General features: G+C 40.3%; 1 protein-coding gene across 2 annotated transcripts in view; it reads right to left on the minus strand.

Moving 5' to 3' along the window:
• Positions 1-975: 975 nt before the first annotated feature.
• BNC1 (basonuclin 1) overlaps positions 976-23,740 on the minus strand; it is a 221,386-nt gene continuing 198,621 nt past the window's right edge. For both annotated transcript variants that reach the window (XM_030189620.1, XM_030189619.1), the window contains exons 2-5: positions 15,661-15,763; positions 15,326-15,561; positions 12,296-14,214; positions 976-2,019 (exon numbers count right to left, since the gene is read on the minus strand). In XM_030189620.1, the coding sequence (XP_030045480.1) occupies positions 1,347-2,019; positions 12,296-14,214; positions 15,326-15,561; positions 15,661-15,763 (2,931 nt within the window). In that variant the 3' untranslated portion in view covers positions 976-1,346. The remainder of the gene's footprint in view (positions 2,020-12,295; positions 14,215-15,325; positions 15,562-15,660; positions 15,764-23,740) is intronic.

Here is a 23,740-nt window from a genome sequence, read left to right on the forward strand (position 1 = left end):
CAAATAACCAATGTATTTTTTTTCTTAAATGCACTATTGTATTAGTGTTTGTGTGTGTATGTATGTATGTATGTATATATATATATATATATACACACATATACATACATAAACTGTATGACAAAATTACAATTGAAATAGTACGTTTTTTTTTCTAATACTGCTAATGTGAACGGGTACATCCATCTAATTATCATAAAGGAACAAAGATTTCGTATTAAAACAAAACAAAAACCCTTTAATCTATCATGTTTCTTTCCTTTCAACAAAGATTGTAACAGATAGGACAAAATTACAAAAACTGGAAAAAGAAACCTTTTTTTTTTAAAGATATACATTTGTAAAATGTTACTACTAGGTGCAAACCATATTTATTAAAAGAACTGTCTGCGCACCTTGTAATATGCTTCAAAATGCAAATTTGAAATGCTATACCAGAAATATTCAAATAGTTACAAAATATGGTTACAAAAAAAAGTGCATAAAAAATGCAGGGTGAAGATGTTTTTGTTTATTAAAAAATCTCCTCCCCCCCTATTTTGTTTCCCTTTTATTCTAAATCTCACCCACACGCTTAGGCTGTGACTGAGGCAAAAGAAAGGATAATGTTGTGACCCAAACAGTATACTCAGCTTCCTCTACCAACTTTATTCTTACCCTTACTCTGATCCTGAAAGACCCCTGAACTGCCCTCCCTTCTCTTATCCATCACCGGATGTGATCTTCGATGAATACAATTTGTTAAATTACCAATGCAGCAGCTTTAGAAATCAAGTTCGGGGTTCACTTTTAGAACATTTCACTTTGGATACATAGTCCTGGATTTGTATGCATTAGCTTACGGCATTTGTTACCCTTAATACTGCAGATATGCCTCAGACTACGGGTCCTGTTTACTAAAGCTGCACTAGAGAAACGTTAGTGTTTTTAGCATGTGCTAACCGTGTAGATGCCCATAATATTCCTATGGGCATATACATGGTTAGCGTGCAATCATTTCTAGTGCACGGTAAAAACGCTAGCGCACTTTAGTAAACAGGGCCCTATGTGTCAAGAGGTGAAATGACAGACACTTTACAAAGTTTCCTCTCCTGATCTCCAACTCCAGCTTGATTTCTGTTCAACATATAAACACAATTCAATTTCAATTCGAGGGCATGCCAGGAACTTTTGTAACAATTTTTTTGTGTATCTAGTAAATTTTAAATTCTTAATTTTATTTTTGTTAAGTGGTTTGAAATAGGTTGTAGATTAAATCTAATAGTCCATTAAAAAAAATGACTTTTTTTGTCCTTATTGGCATCAAAGTACAGTTTTATTAATGTTCACAACTGCTCAGCATTATATTACTGCAAGTTATTAGGTGAGATGGTCAAACTTTTGTGCAAGTTGGGATTCTGACTATGCCTGTTTCGACTGCGAACAGATGAGAACATGGTGCTACAGCCTGGAACCTTACATCTGTGGAGCTGATGGAGGTGCACAGTTTTATAATGGGCCCGGAAAGTTCCTTTGTTACTGTAATGTTTTTGGCAAATGTGACAAGTTATTGGAAAGCCAGGAGGCAAGCTGGAAAAGCTTGGACTGGCTCTCTCCATCAGACTGCAATTTTGGTACATCTCGTCCCTTGGTCCTTCGGAGCTCTCGTCACTGTCATCCAAAGGAACGTTACCATCTTCGCTTCCTCCATCTGAATCCCAAGATGAATGAACACTGCTCCCAGACTTAATGCTGGAGGTGGTGCTTAAATCCAGCACAGCACTGTCATTCACAGGATCGCACTCCATCCTTTCCACACAGGGATCTCTGAACTTGTTCATAGGATAAACCAAGCTACCTGTTTTGTTCATCCCCTTGAAGATCACAGATGTCTGTCCTGCATGGTGCGGAAAGGGTATATCCGGATAAACCTCTTTAGTCATGTCTTTCAAAAGATGAAGTGCACTGAAATGACTGGCTTGGAATTCCGAAGTGTCTTTCATCAGAAGTTTCTGATGAAGATTCATGTTGGAGCTATGCCTAAAGAATGTATGAAACAGAAAGACAAGCTTATCAGAATGCACTTTAACTACAAGATGTTGCTTTAATTGTTGACATGGGCAGGACTGAAGCAGATTCAGATCTTCCCATCCAGTTTTCATTGTTATGTTACCACCAAAAGGCTCAGTTTTGACAAATGACCCAACCAAATTCTCAAGCAATGTACTGAATTTTGTACACATCTTTTTGGTTTTGGTAAAGGTGAGTGATTTTATTGGAAATGAAACAGAAAATGGTAACGGAATTTCCTGTGGATAGATAGCAATACAGAAGAAGCAATCCTCTCACACTGGCACAAATGGCAAACAAACACATGAAATTTCCTGTTACATTTCCTTTTGTTTTTATAACAAAATTAAAAAAAAAAATGTAATTCCTTTGGCCATGCAATATTTTGAAATAAAAACAGATAGAGGCACATTTTCAAAGCACTTAGCCTTCCAAAGTTCCATAGAAACCTATGGAACTTTGGAAGGCTAAATGCTTTGAAAATGAGCCCCATAGTGAATCTTATTAGTACGCAAATAACCACCATGTAATGCTCATATTTTGTGAAAGAGAGGAAAAAACCTCATACTACTGTCGCCCTACACGGATATTTTAGCCCGGAATAATGTAAGTGGCGCACAGTTAAAAAGTAATCATAGGTGAAAAAAACCTCTCTTTGGTTCTAACGAAAGCGTGGTACAATGATATTAAGGAATGGAAAAAGCCACTTATCTCAGCTAGACTATGTGTTGGTCTGTGCTTCACTGCTCCTTAATCAACTTCCAAGAGTGAAGTCCCTTCGTGAGGATTTTGAGACGAATAGCTCCCAGGATTTGTGCTGTGAGCTAGCAACAGCGAAGGGACCTCACTCTTGGAAGTTGATTAAGGAGCAGTGAAGCACAGACCAACACACAGTCTAACTGAGATAAGTGGCTTTTTCCATTCCTTAATATCATTGTACCACGCTCTCGTTAGAACCAGAGAGAGGTTTTTTCACCTATGATTACTTTTTAACTGTGCGCCACTTACATTATTCCGGGTTAAAATATCCGTGTGGGGTGACAGTAGAATGAGTTTTTTTTCCTCTCTTTCACAAAATATGAGCATTACATGGAGGTTATTTTGTGTACTAATAAGATTCACTATCTGTTTTTGTTTCACAACGATGTTCATGTGAATCGAGATCTATTTTGAGTTTCATGCAATATTTTGTACAGCAGCACCCCAAGGTCAGAATCATTTTGTAATATTAAACTGGTGGTCAGGAGCAACTGAGCAAAGGGCCCAGGAGGACTTAAGGGGTTGATATTCAAAGTGATTTAACACCCTGGCCACTTAAATCGCTTTTCAGGACTAACCAGTTATATTAAGGGAATGGGACTCAAAGTGATTTAACACCCCGGCCACTTAAATCGCTTTTCAGGACTAACCAGTTATATTAAGGGAATGGGACTCGATATACCACCTTTTTGTGATTACAATTAAAGGGGTTTACATGTTATATATAGGTACTTATTTTGTACCTGGAGCAATGGAGGGTTAAGGGGCCCTTTTACTAAACCACGTATAAGCACCTACGCATGACCAACGTGTGCCAATTCTGAGTTACCGCCCGGCTACCGCGTGGCCCTTGCGGTAATTTCATTTTTGGCGTGCATCAGCTACGTGTGTCCGAAAAATATTTTCTGGTGCACGTCAGCTACGCATGTAGGTCATTACCGCCCGGTTACCGCGTGAGACTTTACTGCTAGGTCAATGGCTGGTGGTAAGGTCTCAGACCCAAAATGGATGAGCGGCAACCATTTTCGGCAAAAATTTTTAAAAGGCATTTTTTTTTACAGGTGTGCTAAGAAATAATTCTGCACGCGCACAAAACACACGTCTACACTACCGCAGGCCATTTTTTAGTGCACATTAGTAAAAGGACCCTTTCATGACTTGCCCAGTCACACGGAGCTACAGTGGGAATCAAACCCAGTTCATCACAACCAAAGCCCGCTGCACTAACCACTCGGCTACTCCTCCACTCCACTAAACTGAAAAGGGCCGCTGAAAATGTCTGGTTAGCACCCAACTCAAGACTGGCTATTTTGGGGGTGTTCTGGGGGCAGCACTTGGCCAGTTAAGTGCCAATATTCAGCACTTATCTGCCATGGTAACCGCTTAAACAGGACTGCGTAAAAGTCAGTCCTAGTTTTATGCGGTTCACCATAGTTGGCATTGGATTTCCAGGGACAGTGCCACCAGAGTCAGCAAAACGCTGATCATCGCCGGCTGAATATCAGATCTGAAATGTTTAAAAATGTGTGTTTATTGTTTCTTCTCTAAAATTTCATTGAGTTGACATTCAACCTGTGATGACAGTTTTTTTCTGGAAATGCATACCAGTGGGCAGATTCAGGCCCTGATATTCAGTGCTGGACCATATCCGGCTACCAGTGCTAAGTGCTAAATATCTGGTCTTCAGTGGGCCCTAGAAGTTATTCAGGTACTGCTAATATTCTGGTTTCAAAAAGGATACATATGCATTACTACACAGCGAGTTTAATCAGCAGCCCAACATCCACAAAAAAAAAAAAAAGACTGCTTTTCCTGAATTTCAACTGTTTATTGTAAAACTAGTAAAAAAGCCCCGTTTCTGATGCAAATGAAACGGGGGCTAGCAATGTTTTGTTCTGTGTGCATGTGGGAGTGTGTGTGTCCCTGCCCTCTGGCCTCTCTCCCCTCCCCCCTCTGAGTCCTTCACTGTTACAGAGCCAGCGATTTGATTTCGTGCTCTGCTGTTTTCCTTCACTGACTGTGTTACAGAGAGGGCGGGGCAGACACTCATAGGGAAACCGGATATCTCGCCCCCTTCACACTTCCGGCTGGAGGCTTCATAGAAGGTTGGTTTTGCCTTTTATATAGAGAGATAAGTAAGAACGTATTGCATATAGAAACTGCAACCAGAAGTCTTTCTGCCCTGGGGCAAGAGTATTTGAACTGGATATTCACAGCTGCTGATAGGCCGGACAGTATTGCAGAGAGATGAATATGGAATTTCTGAAGAATGAGTTTATTGTAGAGGTGGAACTATGTGGGGGAATAAACTGAGGAAGCTGGTGTAAAGGAGTTGGGCAAAAGATGATTGAGAGGTTGGCTTTAAAAAAAGGAGACAGAGAAAACAGAATCCACTTTCCAAGGAAGGAGAAGTAGTGCATGTCCTGAACCAAAATGTAGGGAGGTGGGAGGAAGAAGAAAACCCATAAGGCTAAAGGGCAAGGAGATGGCTGATAGGACCAGTGGCATAGGAAGGGGGGGGCGGTCCGCCCCGGGTGCACGCCGCTGGGGGGTGTCGGCTCCGCGCTGGTGCACTGTCCTCTCTGCCCCGGAACAGGTTACTTCCTGTTCCGGGACAGAGAGAGCAGTGAACCAGTGCGGAGCCGACACACCCCAGCAACGTGCAGTCGGGCTGGATCGGCCCTCTCGACCGTCCCTCGTCGCAGGTATGTGCTCCGGGGGGGGGGGGGGGGGGGGGGGGGGAGGTATGCGCTCCAGCGGGAGGAGGGTGCGCCGTGCTGCACCCGGGGGGGGGGGGGGTGTGTGCAGCGGCGACCCGCCCCGGGTGTCAGCTCCCCTCGCTACCGCTCTGGATAGGACTAGTGCCTGAGACTAAGGTACAGCGCATGTTACTAAGAGCATGATGCAAGCATCTGCTAGGACTTCAGTGACTAGAGAGAGAGGGTCATATGCAGAGGCTGACCTATCAGAGTTCAGTGAGGAGGAGTGGCCTAGTGGTTAGGGTGGTAGACTTTGGTCCTGGGGAACTAAGGAACTGAGTTCGACTCCCACTTCAGGCATAGGCAGCTCCTTGTGACTCTGGGCAAGTCACTTAACCCTCCATTGCCTCAAGTAAGCCGCATTGAGCCTGCCATGAGTGGGAAAGCGCGGGGTACAAATGTAACAAAAATAAAATAGATACTATTGGAGATTCTACATAGAATGTTGCTACAATTGGAGATTCTACATGGAATGTTGCTACTATTGGAGGTTCTACATGGAATGTTGCTACTATTGGAAATTCTACATGGAATGTTGCTATTCCACTAGCAACATTCCATGTAGAAGGCTGTGCAGGCTTCTGTTTCTGTGAGTCTGACGTCCTGCCCGCACGTGCAGGACGTCAGACTCACAGAAGCAGAAGCCTGCGCAGCCACATTGGTGATCTGCAAGGGCCGACGTCTACATGGAATGTTGCTAGTGGAATAGCAACATTCCATGTAGAATCTCAAATAGTAGCAACAGTGGAGGAGTGGCCTAGTGGTAATGGAGGAGTGGCCTAGTGGTTAGGGTGGTGGACTTTGGTCCGGGGGAACTGAGTTTGATTCCCACTTCAGGCACAGGCAGCTCCTTGTGACTCTGGGCAACTCACTTAACCCTCCATTGCCCCATGTAAGCTGCATTGAGCCTGCCATGAGTGGGAAAGCACAGGGTACAAATGTAACAAAAAATAAAATTTAAGGACAATCATGAAGCGACAGCAGTACTGAACACATATTAGAACTACAGATGTCAAAAACAAATGCAGGACACGCACACACACAACTGTGGTTGCAGAACAGTGCAGGTACTGGGATAGCTGTCCTGGAACGTTAGCACAGCTATTTATGTGGCCCTTCGTGCCTGGACAGTTATCCGGGCACTGAATATTAGCGATGCCCAGATAACTTGTGGCTCTGTCTTTGCTGCACCCCAGGATTGCTTCCTCAGTACCAACTGAAGAATGCAATGGCGATCTATGCCGATATTCTCTTACCTGGTTAAAATACACAGTATATAGATCTATATGTTTTTTTGCTGTAATAAAATAAAAATATTAAATTAACCCCCTCCCCCCTGTGCACGCACACTTCTAACAATTGCATAATTACGCATCTCAGCTAAACAGTGCATAAATGGTAATGCACATGTTGCAAATAATATACAGGGCTGTGTTAAGATGGTTTAAATATGGATTTCTACCCATGCTATTCACTACTCTGCAATGAGTACGACAGTTTAGCAAACACTGCAGCATTCCAGTGAGCAGAATATGTGGACACTGCTAGTGATGGTAGCATCTGTGTGTCCTTTGCTCTTCCCCCATTGTTTAAAGGGGACTTCGTATTTTTCACATCAAATTCTCTTTTTTTGAAAAAAAAAAAAAACCCCTTTCTAAAGTGTAAATCTGTAAGCTCTGTCCCTTTAATGACCCTCGTCCACCATACTACAAAAAGACCCTTCCCCAATTTCCTCTCTCACTAGTAAAGGGGCAGGGTAAACCTCAGCCACATTCCTATTCCACTGGTGCTATCAAAATCATGCCAGCTGACCTGAGGGTCCTCTTTGCTCTTTTAGGAGAATACTGAGCTGGACCCACCCTGTACATTTACTTCAGTTTGTCTCCCCTTTTAAACTTAGTTGGTTGGCACTGAAAATGAGCTTGGTATTGCATGTACTTAGTGAGTCCTTAAACAGGCCTCAATACATTTTCATTAGATCTAGGAGCCCAATGGCAAAGACCTCTCTCGCTTCCTCGTCCCCACTTCTCCAACATATCCCCTTGAAGTTTGGGGGAGGGGGGCTGGATCCACTCCCAGATCAGCGGTAACTCTTTAAAAAAACTGATTTTCCAAGGCTCTTTTCCTATTCTGTGCCTGTGGGCAAAGAAACTAGAAAATCAGTCCCTGGCAGAATCCAGCACTCTCCCTTCCCGAAGCATGCTGCCAACTGTATGACAGCACCTCCTTAACAGGTGAAGCAAACAGGCAATTCCCTCTGTTTCACTTATCACCAGGGATTGGGTCCCCACCCGTCTGTGCTTCATACCACCTTTCCCTCTGTTTCACTTATCACCAGGGATTGAATCCCCACCAGTCTGGATTGAATCACCCAAGTCTTGCTCTCTCTGACACTGCATTCCCCTCATCTTACTGACTGCATTTGGAGAAGAAACAGCATGCATCCCATTCCCCTACTGTGGTTCGGCTCTCTATGTAAGCTTGAGCCGCTTGGTGCAGGAGGTTCAGACTGGTCTTGTGGTTTCAAGAACCTTAAGACTTCCTTTTCAAATAATTAAAAATCAAGTAAAATACTTGTAAAGAAAGTCAACAATTTAAAGGTAAAGCACAAATTTAAAAAGAAGAAAGAAAAAGTTGAGACAGTGTAATATACACTATTCCCCACCAAAAGGTAAATCTAAAAAAAAGTCATCAGCTCAAGTCCATTATTAAGAAGGTGATCCAATACTAATGGAGGGTGTTTTATATCCTCTCCCAACTGACCTAGAGCAGTCATTGTAGTGGGGTCATGAATTAGAGTAAGCGTGGTACTCCAGTCCTAGACTGCTACTATTACTACTACTACTACTATTTAGCATTTCTATAGCACTACAAGGCATACGCAGCGCTGCACAAACATAGAAGAAAGACAGTCCCTGCTCAAAGAGCTTACAATCTAATAGACAAAAAATAAAGTAAGCCAATCAAATCAATGTGTACAGGAAGGAGGAGAGAAGGGTAGGTGGAGGCGAGTGGTTACAAGTGGTTACGAGTCAAAAGCAATGTTAAAGAGGTGGGCTTTCAGTCTAGATTTAAAGGTGGCCAAGGATGGGGCAAGACGTAGGGGCTCAGGAAGTTTATTCCAGGCATAGGGTGCAGCGAGACAGAAGGCGCAAAGTCTGGAGTTGGCAGTAGTGGAGAAGGGGACAGATAAGAAGGATTTATCCATGGAGCGGAGTGCACGGGAAGGGGTGTAAGGAAGGACGAGTGTGGAGAGATACTGGGGAGCAGCAGAGTGAGTACATTTATAGGTTAGTAGAAGAAGTTTGAACAGGATGCAAAAACGGATAGGGAGCCAGTGAAGCGACTTGAGGAGAGGGGTAGTATAGTAAAGCGACCCTGGCGGAAGACGAGACGGGCAGCAGAGTTTTGAACCGACTGCTAGCAACATCATAGGCAGTGCATGCACATCTCTCTCATGCATATTCATTTGTTATCTGGAAAACCTTGCCTTTCAGGACCAAAGTGCTCACCACTATGTTATGACAGAGCCCCTTCCTGCCCTATTTTCTAAACACTATTATTTCAACAGCAAATTATACCGTCATAACAGCTTTGCAAAAACACTTTCTCAACGATTTGTTCCATTATAAGAAGCAGAAGAATTCAGCTTTAACTATGGCACATTAGATCTACCTGCATTATAAAAATCAATTAATTATAGCAATTAAACAATTATTTTAGAGGTGCACAAACACATTTTAGGTGTTGCACAATAAACATATGCTTATGTTGAAGACATTTCTGTTTAGACAGGCCTTTGGCACTGTGTAACGCAAAGTATTAGTGATTTACTGAAGATGCAGGTTATATAATTTTGTTATTCTTTTTTTGTTTTGTTTGTTTGTCATTTAACTGCTGTGAATGTTTGCTTGTTCTCCACCTAGGAAAATAGGTGGATTCAAAAATGTTTTAAATAAATATTCTAGAAAATTTTAAAGTAGTGTATTAGATGGAGGAGGATGCATGTACCAGTTACATATAAAGTGGGCACCATATTCAAGTCAGTCCAAACAGGCTGATCCATGCTTAGATTTTCCCCATTACATCCAAGAAAATATAGTCCAACTTTTATAGTAAAATCAGCAGTACAGTATCATGCATGCAGTTGGGCAGCACAAGGGCTGGAGCAGCCTGTTTGGGTTGACTTGGGTGAGGTGCCAACTCTCGTTATTCCTGAGTAACTTGCAGTCTATTAATAAAGGCATGTTTCAATTAATGGATTTTATAAAGGTCCTGACAGGTTAGAGCACAAATTGTATTGTAGAAAAAAATGAGCAGTTTCATGATTCAATTGGGACTTGGGGAGGGGGGGGGGGGGGATTCATCAGGCAGCGTTAGGGCCTTAACATGTGCTAAGAAGCACATAGGTATAAAATGGGCTTCTTAGCATTTACCTGGGGATTCTATATAGCATGCCTAGAGATCTGCGCCAAAATCCAAGCAGATTCTATAACAACGCAGGTAACGTAACATGCTTAAGCTAAAGAGCACTGATAACAGCACTTAACAAGCAATAATGAGCACTAATAGGCACTGATTAGAATTCAGGTGCACAACTTGCTAAGTGTATTCTGTAATGAAGTGCGTCAAACTAATGCGTGCAGGCAGAAGGGGTGTATGGTTATGGGTGTTTCATGAGCATTCCAAAATTTACAGGCATAGTTATAGAATATGGCCCAGTGTGCTTAAACCTACATGCCAGGATTTATGCCACATTTTCATTGGTGTAAATGGATGCATGTTATTTTAGGCGCTGAAATATCAACTAAGCGTATTCTATAATCGGCAACTAAATCTAGGTGCCGATTACAGAATACACTTAGTCTGCACTTATTTCAGCGCCAATTTTTTAGGTGCCATAATATATATAGAATCTCCCCCTTAGCGTGTTAATTCCCATGTGAAGGCCCTAACACTGCTTGATGAATTCCCACCTCATTTCTGCAAAATTTGTGAACTGCGAATGTCTGGAGATGTTTTGCTGTGGCATTTTCCCTTTAGACCGCAAAATTAAATACATAAATAAATAAATAAAAACAATCTTAGGAGTGGCCCTGGAAAAAAATGTAGCTCTTGCAGAGATTTCCTCCTCTACCTTAGTTTTTATACACTCCATTTCACAGAATCTAGGTTATAATTTCCCCACATTTATAATTTACTTCAGTTTCTCCAATGAGCCGCTCTCTAATGGAGCAATTATATAAACTGACACCAAGATATAGGCGCCAGAATGGGTCTATTTAGCACCAATTCTGCAATGGTTTCTGGGTGTTTCTAAACCGTTATAGATTACTAATACAAAGCTGAAAAGTTTGGCGAGAACGTATATCACGTCAATGGATTATGTTAGTTGGCGTGCTTGTGTGTGCCATGCAAAGCGCACAACTGATTTTAAGTTGCATGTGTTTGGTGACATGCCCATGTTCTGCCCACATGTATATCCCCTGGTAGCATGGAAACTAAACGGAGCAGATCAAATAAACAAACTTTATTGATAAGCTAAACACCTCAATAAAAAGTGCCCAACACAGGCTGTGTTTCGCCCAAAAGGGCTGCGTCAGGGGCTCTATAAGAGTGTGTACAAACACAACAATGGGAAATTATATATTGTAGTTGCCACCAATATGTAATAAATGGACAAATAAAAAAAAACTAACATGCAGTTGCAGGCAAAAAACCAACATATAGGCAATGTCAAGGACAAAACCACCTTCCAGTAAATGATAGCGTGTAGCCACACCATCCAATATCACTGAATTTGCATGTACAATTTAATTGAACGAGCCAATCAGTGCCAATAAATGGGCACTATCAATTTGAAATAATTGGCAATAATTAGAATTTACGTGCTTATCTTTGAAGTCGGGATTCTATAAAGATGTGTGCGTAAAGTTTTATGCGTACATCCAAAAATGGGTGTGGCCATGGGCGGGTCTGGGGCATTCCTAGAATTTGCACCCAGTGTTACAGAATAAAGGCAGATCTACGCTTAATTTAGGATATACTCCAGGTTTCAGTTGGTTTAAAATTGGTCATGGATCTTGGTGCTAAGCGCTCTTATGTAAGTGGCACCCAACTATGAGCGCCACTTATAGAATCAGAGCTCATTTTGTTTGGATCCAAAAATTTGGGCACCATTTATACAATTTAGTCATAAGTGACTTATGAATAATGGTTATAGACTGACACCTAACACTTACACATACAGGGGCCCTTTTACAAAGCGGCAGTAAGCCCAAGCGAGCTTACCACTCCCTAAAAGGGAAGTACCGCTGGGCTATCACAGCAGCCCGGCGGTAGTTCCCACCACCTGAGCAGGCCTTTCTAGCACGCTGCCCGGTTACCGCCACCTCAATGGGTGGCAGTAAGTACTCCCACCCAAAATGGCCGCACAAGTGCTTCACCTGCCACACGTCCATTTCTTAAAAAAACAAAAAACCTGTCTTTTACCCGCTGTGGTAAAAGGGGGTCTCGGTGCACATCAACAACACATGCCAACACCAGCACAGGCCCCCTTTTGCCACAGCTTCATATATGTACTATTGATATCTAAATTTAGGTACCAGCTTATTGTTTGCCTTTCACATGTCCCCCCCCCAATTAGACATAGAGTGACAGAAAGGTCTTTGTACAGGATTAGACCTGATTTGCTATGTACTGTGGAATTAAATTTTTATGCCTCTTACCTGTCTCTACTTCTCCGAGATGGGAAAGCAGCATTACAACCCTCAACTGTGCAAATATGCATTTCTTTAAGATGTACATTTTTACAATGCATTTTTACACTGTAAGGATTTTTAAATGTCTTCTTACAGATCTCACAGTGAAAGCAACTTTCTTCCTTTGGCATCCTTAGCACATGTTGATCACCATGAACCATGGACTTTGAGTCTTCAAAAGAAGCAAAGCTAGCCCCCACATTTAATAAAGCACTAAAGAGACCCCCACCCATCAAGTGCTGTGGCAGGTCGGTGCTATCATTGGAAACTTTGGTTTTTGAAGGCTCTCTTATAGACATAGGCAGTTCAGTCATTGTCTTCAAGACATGAAGATATTTTGGATCATCCTCTGTATTTTCAGCAAAGGCAGTTTTTAAAGCTTGGTCTTGCCCATCTTCCTCCTCTGTGTCTGAAGGAAATAATTCATTACCTGAGCCTGTATCATCTTTATGATTGTTTGCTTCTCTATATGCTTCAGAATTATTCTGGACCTCAGCCTCAGAAACGGATTTAAATGACCTGGTTAAGCATATGTTGCCATCAGGGCTGCTGGCTATTTGGTTTTCCGCCTTCTGCTCACAAGGGTCAGAGCTCACCTCACAAGTCACTTGCAGTGGCATATCATCCTCGGAAGGGAGGTGATCGAGCATTTCATTGCCCGTTTCCACAGATTCCTTCTCTATTTTAATAGGCATGCTCGATTTACGCGATTTCTTCTTTGGCAGAGTATCAAATGACAATTTGTTGAAAACTGGCTGCTCTGGTACTGATGACGACACTAGAGGCAGAGATGGAAGCGTTCCAGGGGTATTTGCAAGTTCAGCTGGTGTGGCTGGACTATGATAAAAAGGAAGAACTGGCTGAACTGTCTTCAAATTAGGGAAAAGCACACCATTTTGTCCAACACTGGAAAAGCTAGATGGTAGCTTTGAGTCTGTACAGGAGCTAATGTAACTGGGAATCGGTCTACTGTCTGTAGGTACAACGGTGAAGTCTGTTCTCTTATCTTCCTGTACAGATATGCTCAAGCCGTTTCTCAGATCTTTGTCTCTGTTATTCCTGTTCATGGGCATGTGAAGTCTTGGATTGGGATTTGAACTGTGACGATTGCGGCTACGGAGAGAACTGAATACCATATTGCATCCTTCAATTGTGCACCTGTGTTTTATCTTCAAGTGGACAGCATTGTAGTGTATTTTGAGAGTTCCTTTGTCATAAAACGTTTTTTCACATGCACTGCAAAAGACACGTCCTTTCTTTAGTACACTGCCATTTCTCTCAGAAGATTTCGTTGTGTGCTCTGGGGATGCCAAAGACATTTCGAGCTGTTTTACAGTATTATGTGAATTTGTATCGCTTCTGTGGTCATCATTTTCTATTTTACTGACCAAATTTGGAGCACTTAAGCTGTTTGCATTTTCTAATTTAAATGATGCAGAGCTGGATGTTAAGAGGTTGTTTTCAGAAAACACCATTCGAAGATCTTGTTTGCTTTCATTTTCTCGGTCTTGACTCTGATCAATGACATGTCTCTCTGGGGTTGAGCCTATCAAAGGTGGAGGTACTGGACTGAAGAACTGAAAAGGCAGCAGGAACGCCATATTATTGACAATATTTTCAAAGGGGTGTATGTTGGTTGGAGTCACTTTCTCCAAAGGTGCAGGAAGGTTAGGACTAATTCTTGGATTGCTGCCTTCTATAAATGTCCGAATGTCTGAACTAGACCTCGCAGAAGATATTACCACTGACTGGTCTTCATTTTCTTGAATTGCCATGAGTTCTACGATAGATTTAGTCTCACCAAAACGAAGGAACTGCTGTAAAGCAGCCAGCTCCTCTTCACTGGTCATTATAGTCCAGTGATCCAGGACTTTTCCTGCAGCATCCTGTAATGAGAAAAGATTTAAAGCAAAGATTCACTAACTTTTAAACAATATGAATTCATAAAAGCTATGCGTAGACCAAGATAATATTTATCCTAAGGTGACAATGTACATGAGTTTTTAAGAGCACATATGTTACATCATAGGCACTAACATTTCAAAATGATTGGAAATGCCAAACATAATACCAATCATCCTTCCCTAGGCATAATGAAAGAGTCCGCCCAATATTTGGGGTGCTCAGCAATCCCTGGCACCCACAGAGGTGGCTCCTATGTGTCACATCTTCAGAGGGTTTGTGTGTGTACATGTGTGTGCGTGCATACATTTATAGACACACACACACACCATATTTATATTAAGTACAAGAGAATGACATTGAGTCAATATGGCATCTCATCTTTGGCACATCATTACATAATTTAGCAAGAACTAGAAAAATGGATTAAAAGTAAGACACTTGTATGTAACAACTGCAGAAACAGAGCAATCTAGTACTTAGATTCAGTTCTTTCTTAAGTCCAGCATTTTTTTCATTGCAGGTTTAATAATCTTGCAAGCAGCCAACATCAGAGAACAAATGAACCTGTATTGATCTATTGCTAGTGTTCACAGAGCGCAGTTGTAATTACACTAGAGTGTTGGAGTTCTTTCAAACTCTAGCTATGCCTAACTTTTCCCAATAACTACAATAAATATTTTATCACAGAACATGTATTTGATGGTCTACTGAGATTTTTCACAGAGCACGTAAGAGTTTCTAAGATGATAAAAGAATGTATCATCATGAATATTTCATGTGATAGAGGTTCCAGGTAATTGATTCCATATTTTTAATCCTAACACTAAAGAGCAAAATTATCAAGATCATTAAATATTGATTTGTGTCATAATGTAAGATCATGACGCTACTTTACATAAGAAAGTAATTTCCAGCCACTAGCAGAACTAAGATCTGAGAGGCACGTGGCATTTAATTATTTCAGGTGAAATCACAAAAATACTTATCCTGTACATTCTATAGGTAGGTTTAAGACAAATTTAAACAAAAAAAAAAGTACATGCAACCATTGCACTCCTTGTCCAGTGTGCAAAGACTTTGCTGTTACAGTACCTGAAGAACGTATCCACGAATGTAATCCTGAAGCGTCCAGTCCAGGGCATGGAGAATTTGTAGCACTTCTTCCTGTTTCAGCACACTGAAAAGTCTATCTAGTAGAATTTTCAAACGGATTGGAATGGCTTGAGTTCCATATAACATGAGGCTACTAATATCAAAAACTACATTGGACTGAACAATCTCAACTTGGCTGCTTGGGTACAGGTGTGGCATCCTTAATTTGCTGAGGGCTGCAATGAAAGAAGTGACCAAAAGGGAAGGATTAATCACAGATAGAAAGAACTAAATAAGAAGTCTGAAATGACAGGAGTTTGAAAGAATGAAGTTACCATGAGTTACCCATCCATGTCTGCACAGATCACACTGTCGATGGTTTATCTTGCCTGGTTTGAAACCTGGACAGCTGCAGTTCACCAGAGTGCACCGAATAGTCTGAAATTAAAGGTACAATACAGATGTAACATGTGAAAGGGATTAACAAAAGCAATCACCTCAAAATATTTTTAATTTTTTTTTACATAAAAGAAGTTTTTTAAAATAAGAGCATTAAACTGTAAAGAAATCTAAGTGTATTTTCAAAGCACTTAGACTTACAAAGTTACACAGTAACCGATGGAACTTGCAAGTCTAAGCGCTTTGAAAATGAGCCCCCTAATCATGTGAACAATCCAGGTACCATGTAAAACAGGGGTGGGTAACCATGGTCCTCGAAGGCCACAACCCAGTCAGCTTTACAAGACTTCCACAATTATGCATGAGATTTATTTGCATGGACTCTTCCATTGTAGGCAAATATATCTCATACATAGTCATTGTGGAAATCTTGAAAACCTGACTGGGTTGTGGCCTTCAAGGACTGTGGTTACCCACCCGTGATCTAAAATATGGTAGAACAACTAACAAGAGCAGAGGTGGTCCAGGGAAGGAAAAGCATCCAGAGTAGCTACACACCCAAATTTATTGAACGAGACCAGACTTGGCCAAGTTTCAGTTACTGCCTGCATCAGGGGCCATCAGGTTCTAAAAAAACAGAAGCACATGCTGATCTTCTCTGAATATAAGTAAGGAGTGATTATTGTTGCATGGTTATTTATTTACTAGCTTTTGAGAACCTGATGACCCTTATGTAGACTGTAGCCAGAACTTGGCCAAGTCAGATCTCTTTTCAATAAACTTGGATGTGTGACTACTTGGCTGCTTCTCCTTCCCTGGACCACTTCTGCTAGTGTTGGCTGTTTTCTACGTTATTGAGGAGGGTGTACTCCTCTTTTTCTTCCTAAAATATGGTAGTTCATAAAGCCAAATCTTCACAGGCTGATATAGGAATCTGTTATCAATCAAGAAACTAGCTTTGGTGTTCTTATTTCCATGACTTGTGATTAGGACTGCCATTCTTCTGGAAGAGTCAAGTGCTGAGAGTTTACAGAACATATAGGGTGAGGCAAAAAACAAAAACAAATCCCAGAGTTTTTCTTACTGTTTTCTCTGCAACCACTTGAAATTTCAATGGGAAATTTTACAGCTTTCTTTGTTGTTATTGTCTACGTTTATGTGCCAAGTGGAATAATATTATTTTAATGTGCCAAGTGGAATAATATTATCTTTAAATACGGTAAAGTAACAGATTTTTTAGCAAGACCACCCCCTGCAATTTTCATGCATTCAAAAATGTTTGCACTGTAAAACTACCATTATTTGGAAAAAAAAACCCTAGGATATTAGCTTACTGTTAATTATGTAATAGTGGAATAGACTTTTGCAAAAAAATTGTATTTGATATGATAATTTACAGATAATTTCTTTAAAAGCATTTCGGATCACAACCGCATTCATGGGCAAGGTGTTGGTAGCGGACAAAGGGCCCTGTTTACTAAGCCACGCTGTAGGCATGCTAACGTTTTTAGCGCATGCTAAAAATTAGCACGGAGTAACGCCAGAGACACCCATATGGGTTTCTCTAGCATTAACGTGTGATCATTTTTAGGGTATTCTAAAAACACTAGAGCACCTTAGTAAATAGGGCCCAAAATGAGAATCTAGACACTGCGTGAACAAGGTTTCACAGCAAAGGCACTTGTGGCTGTTTATCTTCTCACGAACTGGAAGCTCAGCACTGTGAAGAAAATTTGTCAGGGTGACTACAAAACTCTAACATATTGTTAATTGTATCATCTGAATGATGTTATTTTACTGTGTTTTAGCTTGAACATTTTTTTTTAATCATTTATTTATAATTTTTTCATTTTACAAGGGTCACTTGCAAAACAGTAATATAGAGATGATTGTACATTAAAACAATATTAGAAGAAAACAATCTCAACAAGATAAATTGATTTTATACAATCTTTCTCTTTCTTAGACCACAAAATAAATAGGGAGAGTGAAACAAGACAAGGAGATCAATTTAAACAACAGCAAACAAAGAAAACGTGGTATTAACCCGATTATCCCCAGTTATTATTAATCTAAATCATTATTCCACATTGATCATCTGGTTGGTTTCTTCACGACCATAACGGTGCATAGTCCATCAATTTCATTGGAAACATACTTATTGTCCAATATTAATGAAAGTAATACACCTGTCATGTTTTTTCCCTTTTAAAACCAGAAATTGTTTAGCTTGAACATTTTTAACACACAAAAATCGCTAGGAAGTAATGTTAAAATGTCAGTAACATCAACATAGCTCAAGATAATCAAATGTTGTTTAATACATAAGTATAAATGACTATATAAGTACATAAAACTTCTCATTGAAATTCAAAAGTAGTTGCTGACAAAACTGCAAAAACACACTGTAGAGGGTTACTTTTTCTTGCCTTATCCTGTACATTTTTGTTATGGTTCAAAGTATTAAACACCCTCTTCTAAAAAAAAAAACCCCTTTTCTAAAGTGGTTGTTCAATGATTATATAATTCATAAGAAGAGAACTGAGCTTACCGGAAAGTCAAAGCACACAGCGATGAATGGGAAATTTTAATTGCTAACTGTAATGGTCCAGATCTATTTGAGCCCAGTTATTGAAATCTTTTAATAGGACACGAGATACCCATAAATCTCCTTCGTAAAGGTAACCGACATAAAATGCAGAACTGATGACTCACTCAGATAGAAAGACAGCAAAAGATACTTACGGTTCAATTAGTTTACTTCATAGCTAACGGTTTTGCTCTGTAACTGCTATGAACTAGACTATTTCTACAAGGGTCCTTCTGAAGTGATATTCCATTAACTCCCTGTTAAAGGTTCAGCTAGCATAACCCATATTATGAGAACACCTACATAGAGTGGCATAGTCTCATTTTGAGGACAATTTCATAAACCATTTACATTGTCAACTAGGTTGTCTGCAAAATTCCCAGCCCTGTATATGAGTAAAAAAGTATGCCTGAGGATTAACATATGCACTTTTATACACGGTGAAATGTAGGCAGGCTCAGAGGCGAGGTTAGGTCAGGGAAAACAAAACCATGTCATTTTGTATTTTCATACCCTGCTTTTCAGGGAAAAGGGGCCCAGAGAAAAAGCAGATCTCTGCAGGTACTTTCCCTTTGAGGACTGGTGCAAAGCTTATTCCAAAGCGTAACACAAACCACATTAATTAAAACACTGTTGAAACAGCCAATTTTTTATAAAGTTTACGAAAACTAAAATAAAAAGAAGCATTATGATCGTCATCAGGCAAAGAGTTCCATAAAGAAGGTCCCACATATGAGAACATTTTTTTCTGGTCGTAGCAAACTTAGGGCCCTGTTTACTAAGCCAAACTGTAGACGCGCAAGCTTTTTAACGTGCGCTAAAAATTAGCGCATGCTAACGCTAGACACACCCATAGGAAAATAATGGGTGTCTTATCGTTAGTACACACTAATTTTTAGCACACGCTAAAAAGTTAGCATGCCTACAGCACGGCTTAGCAAAGAGGGCCCTTAAGGACATCCAGGCCAGGAAGCTGGAGAAGACTTTTCTGCGACGAGCATTGCTCTCACCGAGGAATATATTTCATCAAGTTTTTTTTTTTGAAAAGATAGATCAGAAGACCTTCATGAAACAATTTATAGACTAAACATAAGAACTTGAAAGTGATGCGTGGAACCACAGGCAGCCAATGCACCTGATGCACTGGAGTTATACGATCAGATCTCTTGCATCACATCACCAGACTGCAGGCAATGTAAACTGGATTCACTCACCCCAGACAAAGGACAATTATAATAGTCAAGCTTGTTAGTGACTAAGACATGCACCATCTTTACAAAACAGCTTTCAGTCAAAACCGGTTTCAATTGACGTATCAACCGAAGATGAGAAAGCAAGATTTAACAATACTTCCAATTAAATTTCAATGCATGATCACATCGAATCCCCGTCAACTTCTAAGCAGCTTGTGGATGCAAGGAAAAAACACAATTTGAAGTGCCTGTATACAAATGCTAGAAGCCTAAAAAATATGATGGGAGAGTTAAGACTATATAGCACTAAATGATGAAGTAGATATACTAGGCATCAAAGAGACTTGGTGGAAGGAGAACAATCAATGGGTACAAAATTATATCGCAATGATAAGAGGGGAACAAATTATAGGGGGAGGGGGTTGCGCTATATGTTAAAGAGAGAATTGAGTCAAACAAAATAAACATTCTACATAGCAGCGTGGAATTATTATGGATAGAAATTCCATGTGTGAAGGGAAGGAGTATTCTTGTAGGGCTTTACTACCAGCTGCCAGGACAGAATGAACAGACAGATGAAGAAATGTTTACAGAAATTAGGAAAGCTGGCAAATTTGTGCAACAGTATAATAATAATGGGCAATTTTAATTATCCCAATATTGACTGGATAAATGTTACATCAGAGAGCGCCAGGAAGATAAAATTCCTAGATGTAATAAATAACTGCTTCTTGGAGCAACTGGACTAGGAACCAACAAAAGGGGGAGCCATTTTAGGTCTAGTCCTTCATAAGAGAGGTAACGGTGTCGAGTCCTTTGGGAAACAGTAATCATAACATGATCAAGTATGACCTACTATCTGGAATGAAGCCAAAAAGGAAGTCTAGTGTAGCAGCATCTAATTTTCAAAAAGGTGACTAAGATAAAATGAGGAAAATGGTTAAAAAGAAGCTAAAAGGATTGGCTGCAAAGGTTAGGACATTAAATCAGGCATGGACATTGTTTAAAAATACCAATCTTGCAAGCCCAGAACAGATGCACTCCATGTATTTATAAAAGTGGAAGAAGAAAAACGACAGCCAGCATGATTAAAAAGAGGCTATTATTTAAAAATACCACCTTAGAAGCCCAGACCAGATGAATTCCACGTATTTAAAAAGGTTAAAAGGTGAAGTGTAAGAGGCTATTAGAGTCAAAAGAATGTCCTTGAAGAATGAAAAAAGGACCCAAATGAAGAAAATAAGAAGCAACATAAACACTGACAAATTAGTTGCAAAGCATCAAGAAGGCTAAAATAGAATATTTGCCACAAAGACAAAAACTCACAGTAACAACTTTTGCAGGTACATCAGAAGCAGAAAGCCTACAAGGGAATCCGTGGGACTATTATGAAGAAGTAAAAGGGGCACTTAGGGAGGACAAGGCCATAGTGCAGAAGCTGAATGAATTCTTTGCGCTGGTCTTTACTGAAGAAGATGTAAGAGATCTACCTGTACCAGAAATGGTTTTCAAGGGTAATGATGCGGAGAAACTAAAAGAAATCTTTGTGAACCTGGAAGATGTACTGAGCCAAACCAACAAATTACAGAGTAGTAAATCACCTGGACCGGATGGCATAAATCAAAGGGTGCTGAAAAACCTCAAACATGAAATTGCTAATCAGTGTAATTAATCTGTAACTTGTCATTAAAATCGCCTATAGTACCTGAAGATTGGATGTTGGGCAATGTGATGCCGATTAAAAAAAAAAAAAAAAAAAAAAAAGAGTTCCAGGGGTAATCCAGGAAATTACAGACAGCTAAGCTCGACGTCGGTGCTGGGTAAAATAGTAGAAACTATTATAAAGAATAAAACTGCAGAACACGTAAACATGGTTTAATGGAATAGAGTCAGCATGGTTTCAGCCAAAGGACATTTTGCCTCACCAATTTGCTTCATTTCTTTGAAGGTGTTAATAAATATGTGGATAAAGATGAGCTGATTGATGTAGCATATCTAGATTTTCAGAAAGCTTTTGACAAAGTTCCTCGTGAGATACTCCTGAGAAAATCTGAGTCATGGGATAGGAGGCAATGTTCTGTTATGGATTAGGAACTGGTTACTGGACAGAAAACGGAGGGTAGGGTTAAATGGCCATTTCTCTCAATAGTGGAAAGTGAATATTGGAGTGCCACAGGGATCTGTACTGGGACTGTTGTTATTTAACATATTTATAAATTATATGGAAATTGGAATTATTAAATATGCAGATGATGCAAAACTATTCAAGGCTGTTAAAACATGTGGACTGTGAAAAACTCCAGGAAGACCTTAGGAAACTGGAAGGCTGGGTATCCAAATGGTAGATGTAATTTAATGTGGACAAATGCAAAGTGATGCACATTGGAAAGTATAATTCAAATCACTGTTACCTGATGCTAGGGTCCACCTTGGGGGTCAGCACCCAAGAAAAAGAAGATCTAAGTGTCATTGTAGACAATATGCTGAAATCTTCTGCCCAATGTGTGGTGGCACCCAAAAAGCAAACAGCATGCAAGAAATGATTGGGAAAGGGATGGTAAATAAGATTGAGAATACTATACTCCATGGTGTGACCTTACCTTGAGTATTGCATTCAGGTCTGGTTGCCATCTCAAAAAAGATACAGCGGAATTAGAAAAGGTTCAAAGAAGAGTGACCAGAATGTCTGTCTGAATAGGAGACTATGGACTTCTCCTCCAGGGACTTGTCCAATTTTTTTTTTTAATTCAGATACGCCAACTGCTGTTACTACATCCTCCAGCAAAGAGTTCCACAGCTTAACTATTCATTCAGTGAAAAAATATTTCCTCCTGTTTGTTTTAAAAGTATTTCCATGTAATTTCATTGAGTGTCCCCTAGTCTTTCTACTTTTTAGAAAGAGTAAAAAATCAATTCACCTGTACTCATTCTACACCTCTCAGGATTTTGTATACCTCAATCATAGTTGGGGATGATAAGGGAAACAGAGGAAGGTAAATGAGGTTGGGGAGAGGATAAATACAGGAGGAAATGGGGGACTAAAAAGTAGGTAAAAGATGGGGGGAGAGGAGACTGGGGTAGGACTAGAGAAGAAGGAAAGAAAACGGAAAGCTCTAAGTGACTGTAAGGGAGAAAAGAGGAAAACTGAAGATGAAGACTGGAGGGGGGAGAAACAGGAATGAAATGTAGTTATAGGTAACTGAAACAAATGGAGAAAAAAGATGGATCACCATCAAAGGTGGTGGAAGAGAAGAAAACAGGGAGCAGGCAGAAATAGAAAATAAATGAGATCTTGGACATATGAGAAAACCAACAGGAGGAAGTGGTAAAGAAAGACCAGGATCAACACAATCAGAAAAATAAAATAGTCAGCAAACACAGGTACTTTCCTACATGGTATGAGCCCTGACATCTATGCAGTAGTTCAAACTACAACATTGGTCCCAAGATGGGGGAACAAAAGCAAAAGTTGTGTAAGGGTGCTACAACTTCAGCTGACCTTGACTATTATATATAAAACATCAACAATGTACACTGTATTGTGCATGTTCAGCATGATAAAAAGGATGGCAAAATTTCGCTGTAATTATACAATGTTGGTTCATATAAAACTTTGGACTCTCGGTGCATGAATGGAGATTACTACAGGTTCATTTTCTTGCTCTGTGGATACTGGACTTACTGTATATTTCTATTGCTTTCAAGACTCTCAATAAGAATTTTACAAGCAAAAGAATGACAGAAGTTGCAGAAGAGATTAGGCAGCAGTTCCTGGATGCATGAAAAGTCACAGCTTGATAAGAGACACCATCATGCACGTGCCACTTGACCACTAAAGCATGTAACTTTCCCAGATAATCAGCTGATACCATGAACGTGCAGATATTAATTCACTGCACTCATACTGTATCGTCCCAACTAAAAGAATGAATGAACGAAAAGGGTCATGATGTATTTGATGCACTAATTTACCTGTTGTAGTACACAATGCATTTTTTTCTTCCAAATATTCATCCTTCATGTGATATTATGCTGAGCAGGCTATCAGTGGAGGAGTGGCCTAGTGGTTAGGGTGGTGGACTTTGGTCCTGGGGAATGGAGGAACTGAGTTCAATTCCCACTTCAGGCACAGGCAGCTCCTTGTGACTCTGGGCAAGTCACTTAACCCTCCATTGCCCCATGTAAGCTGCATTGAGCCTGCCATGAGTGGGAAAGCGCGGGGTACAAATGTAA

This window comes from Microcaecilia unicolor, chromosome 1, assembly GCF_901765095.1.
Source record: "Microcaecilia unicolor chromosome 1, aMicUni1.1, whole genome shotgun sequence".
Classification (NCBI taxonomy): domain Eukaryota; kingdom Metazoa; phylum Chordata; class Amphibia; order Gymnophiona; family Siphonopidae; genus Microcaecilia; species Microcaecilia unicolor.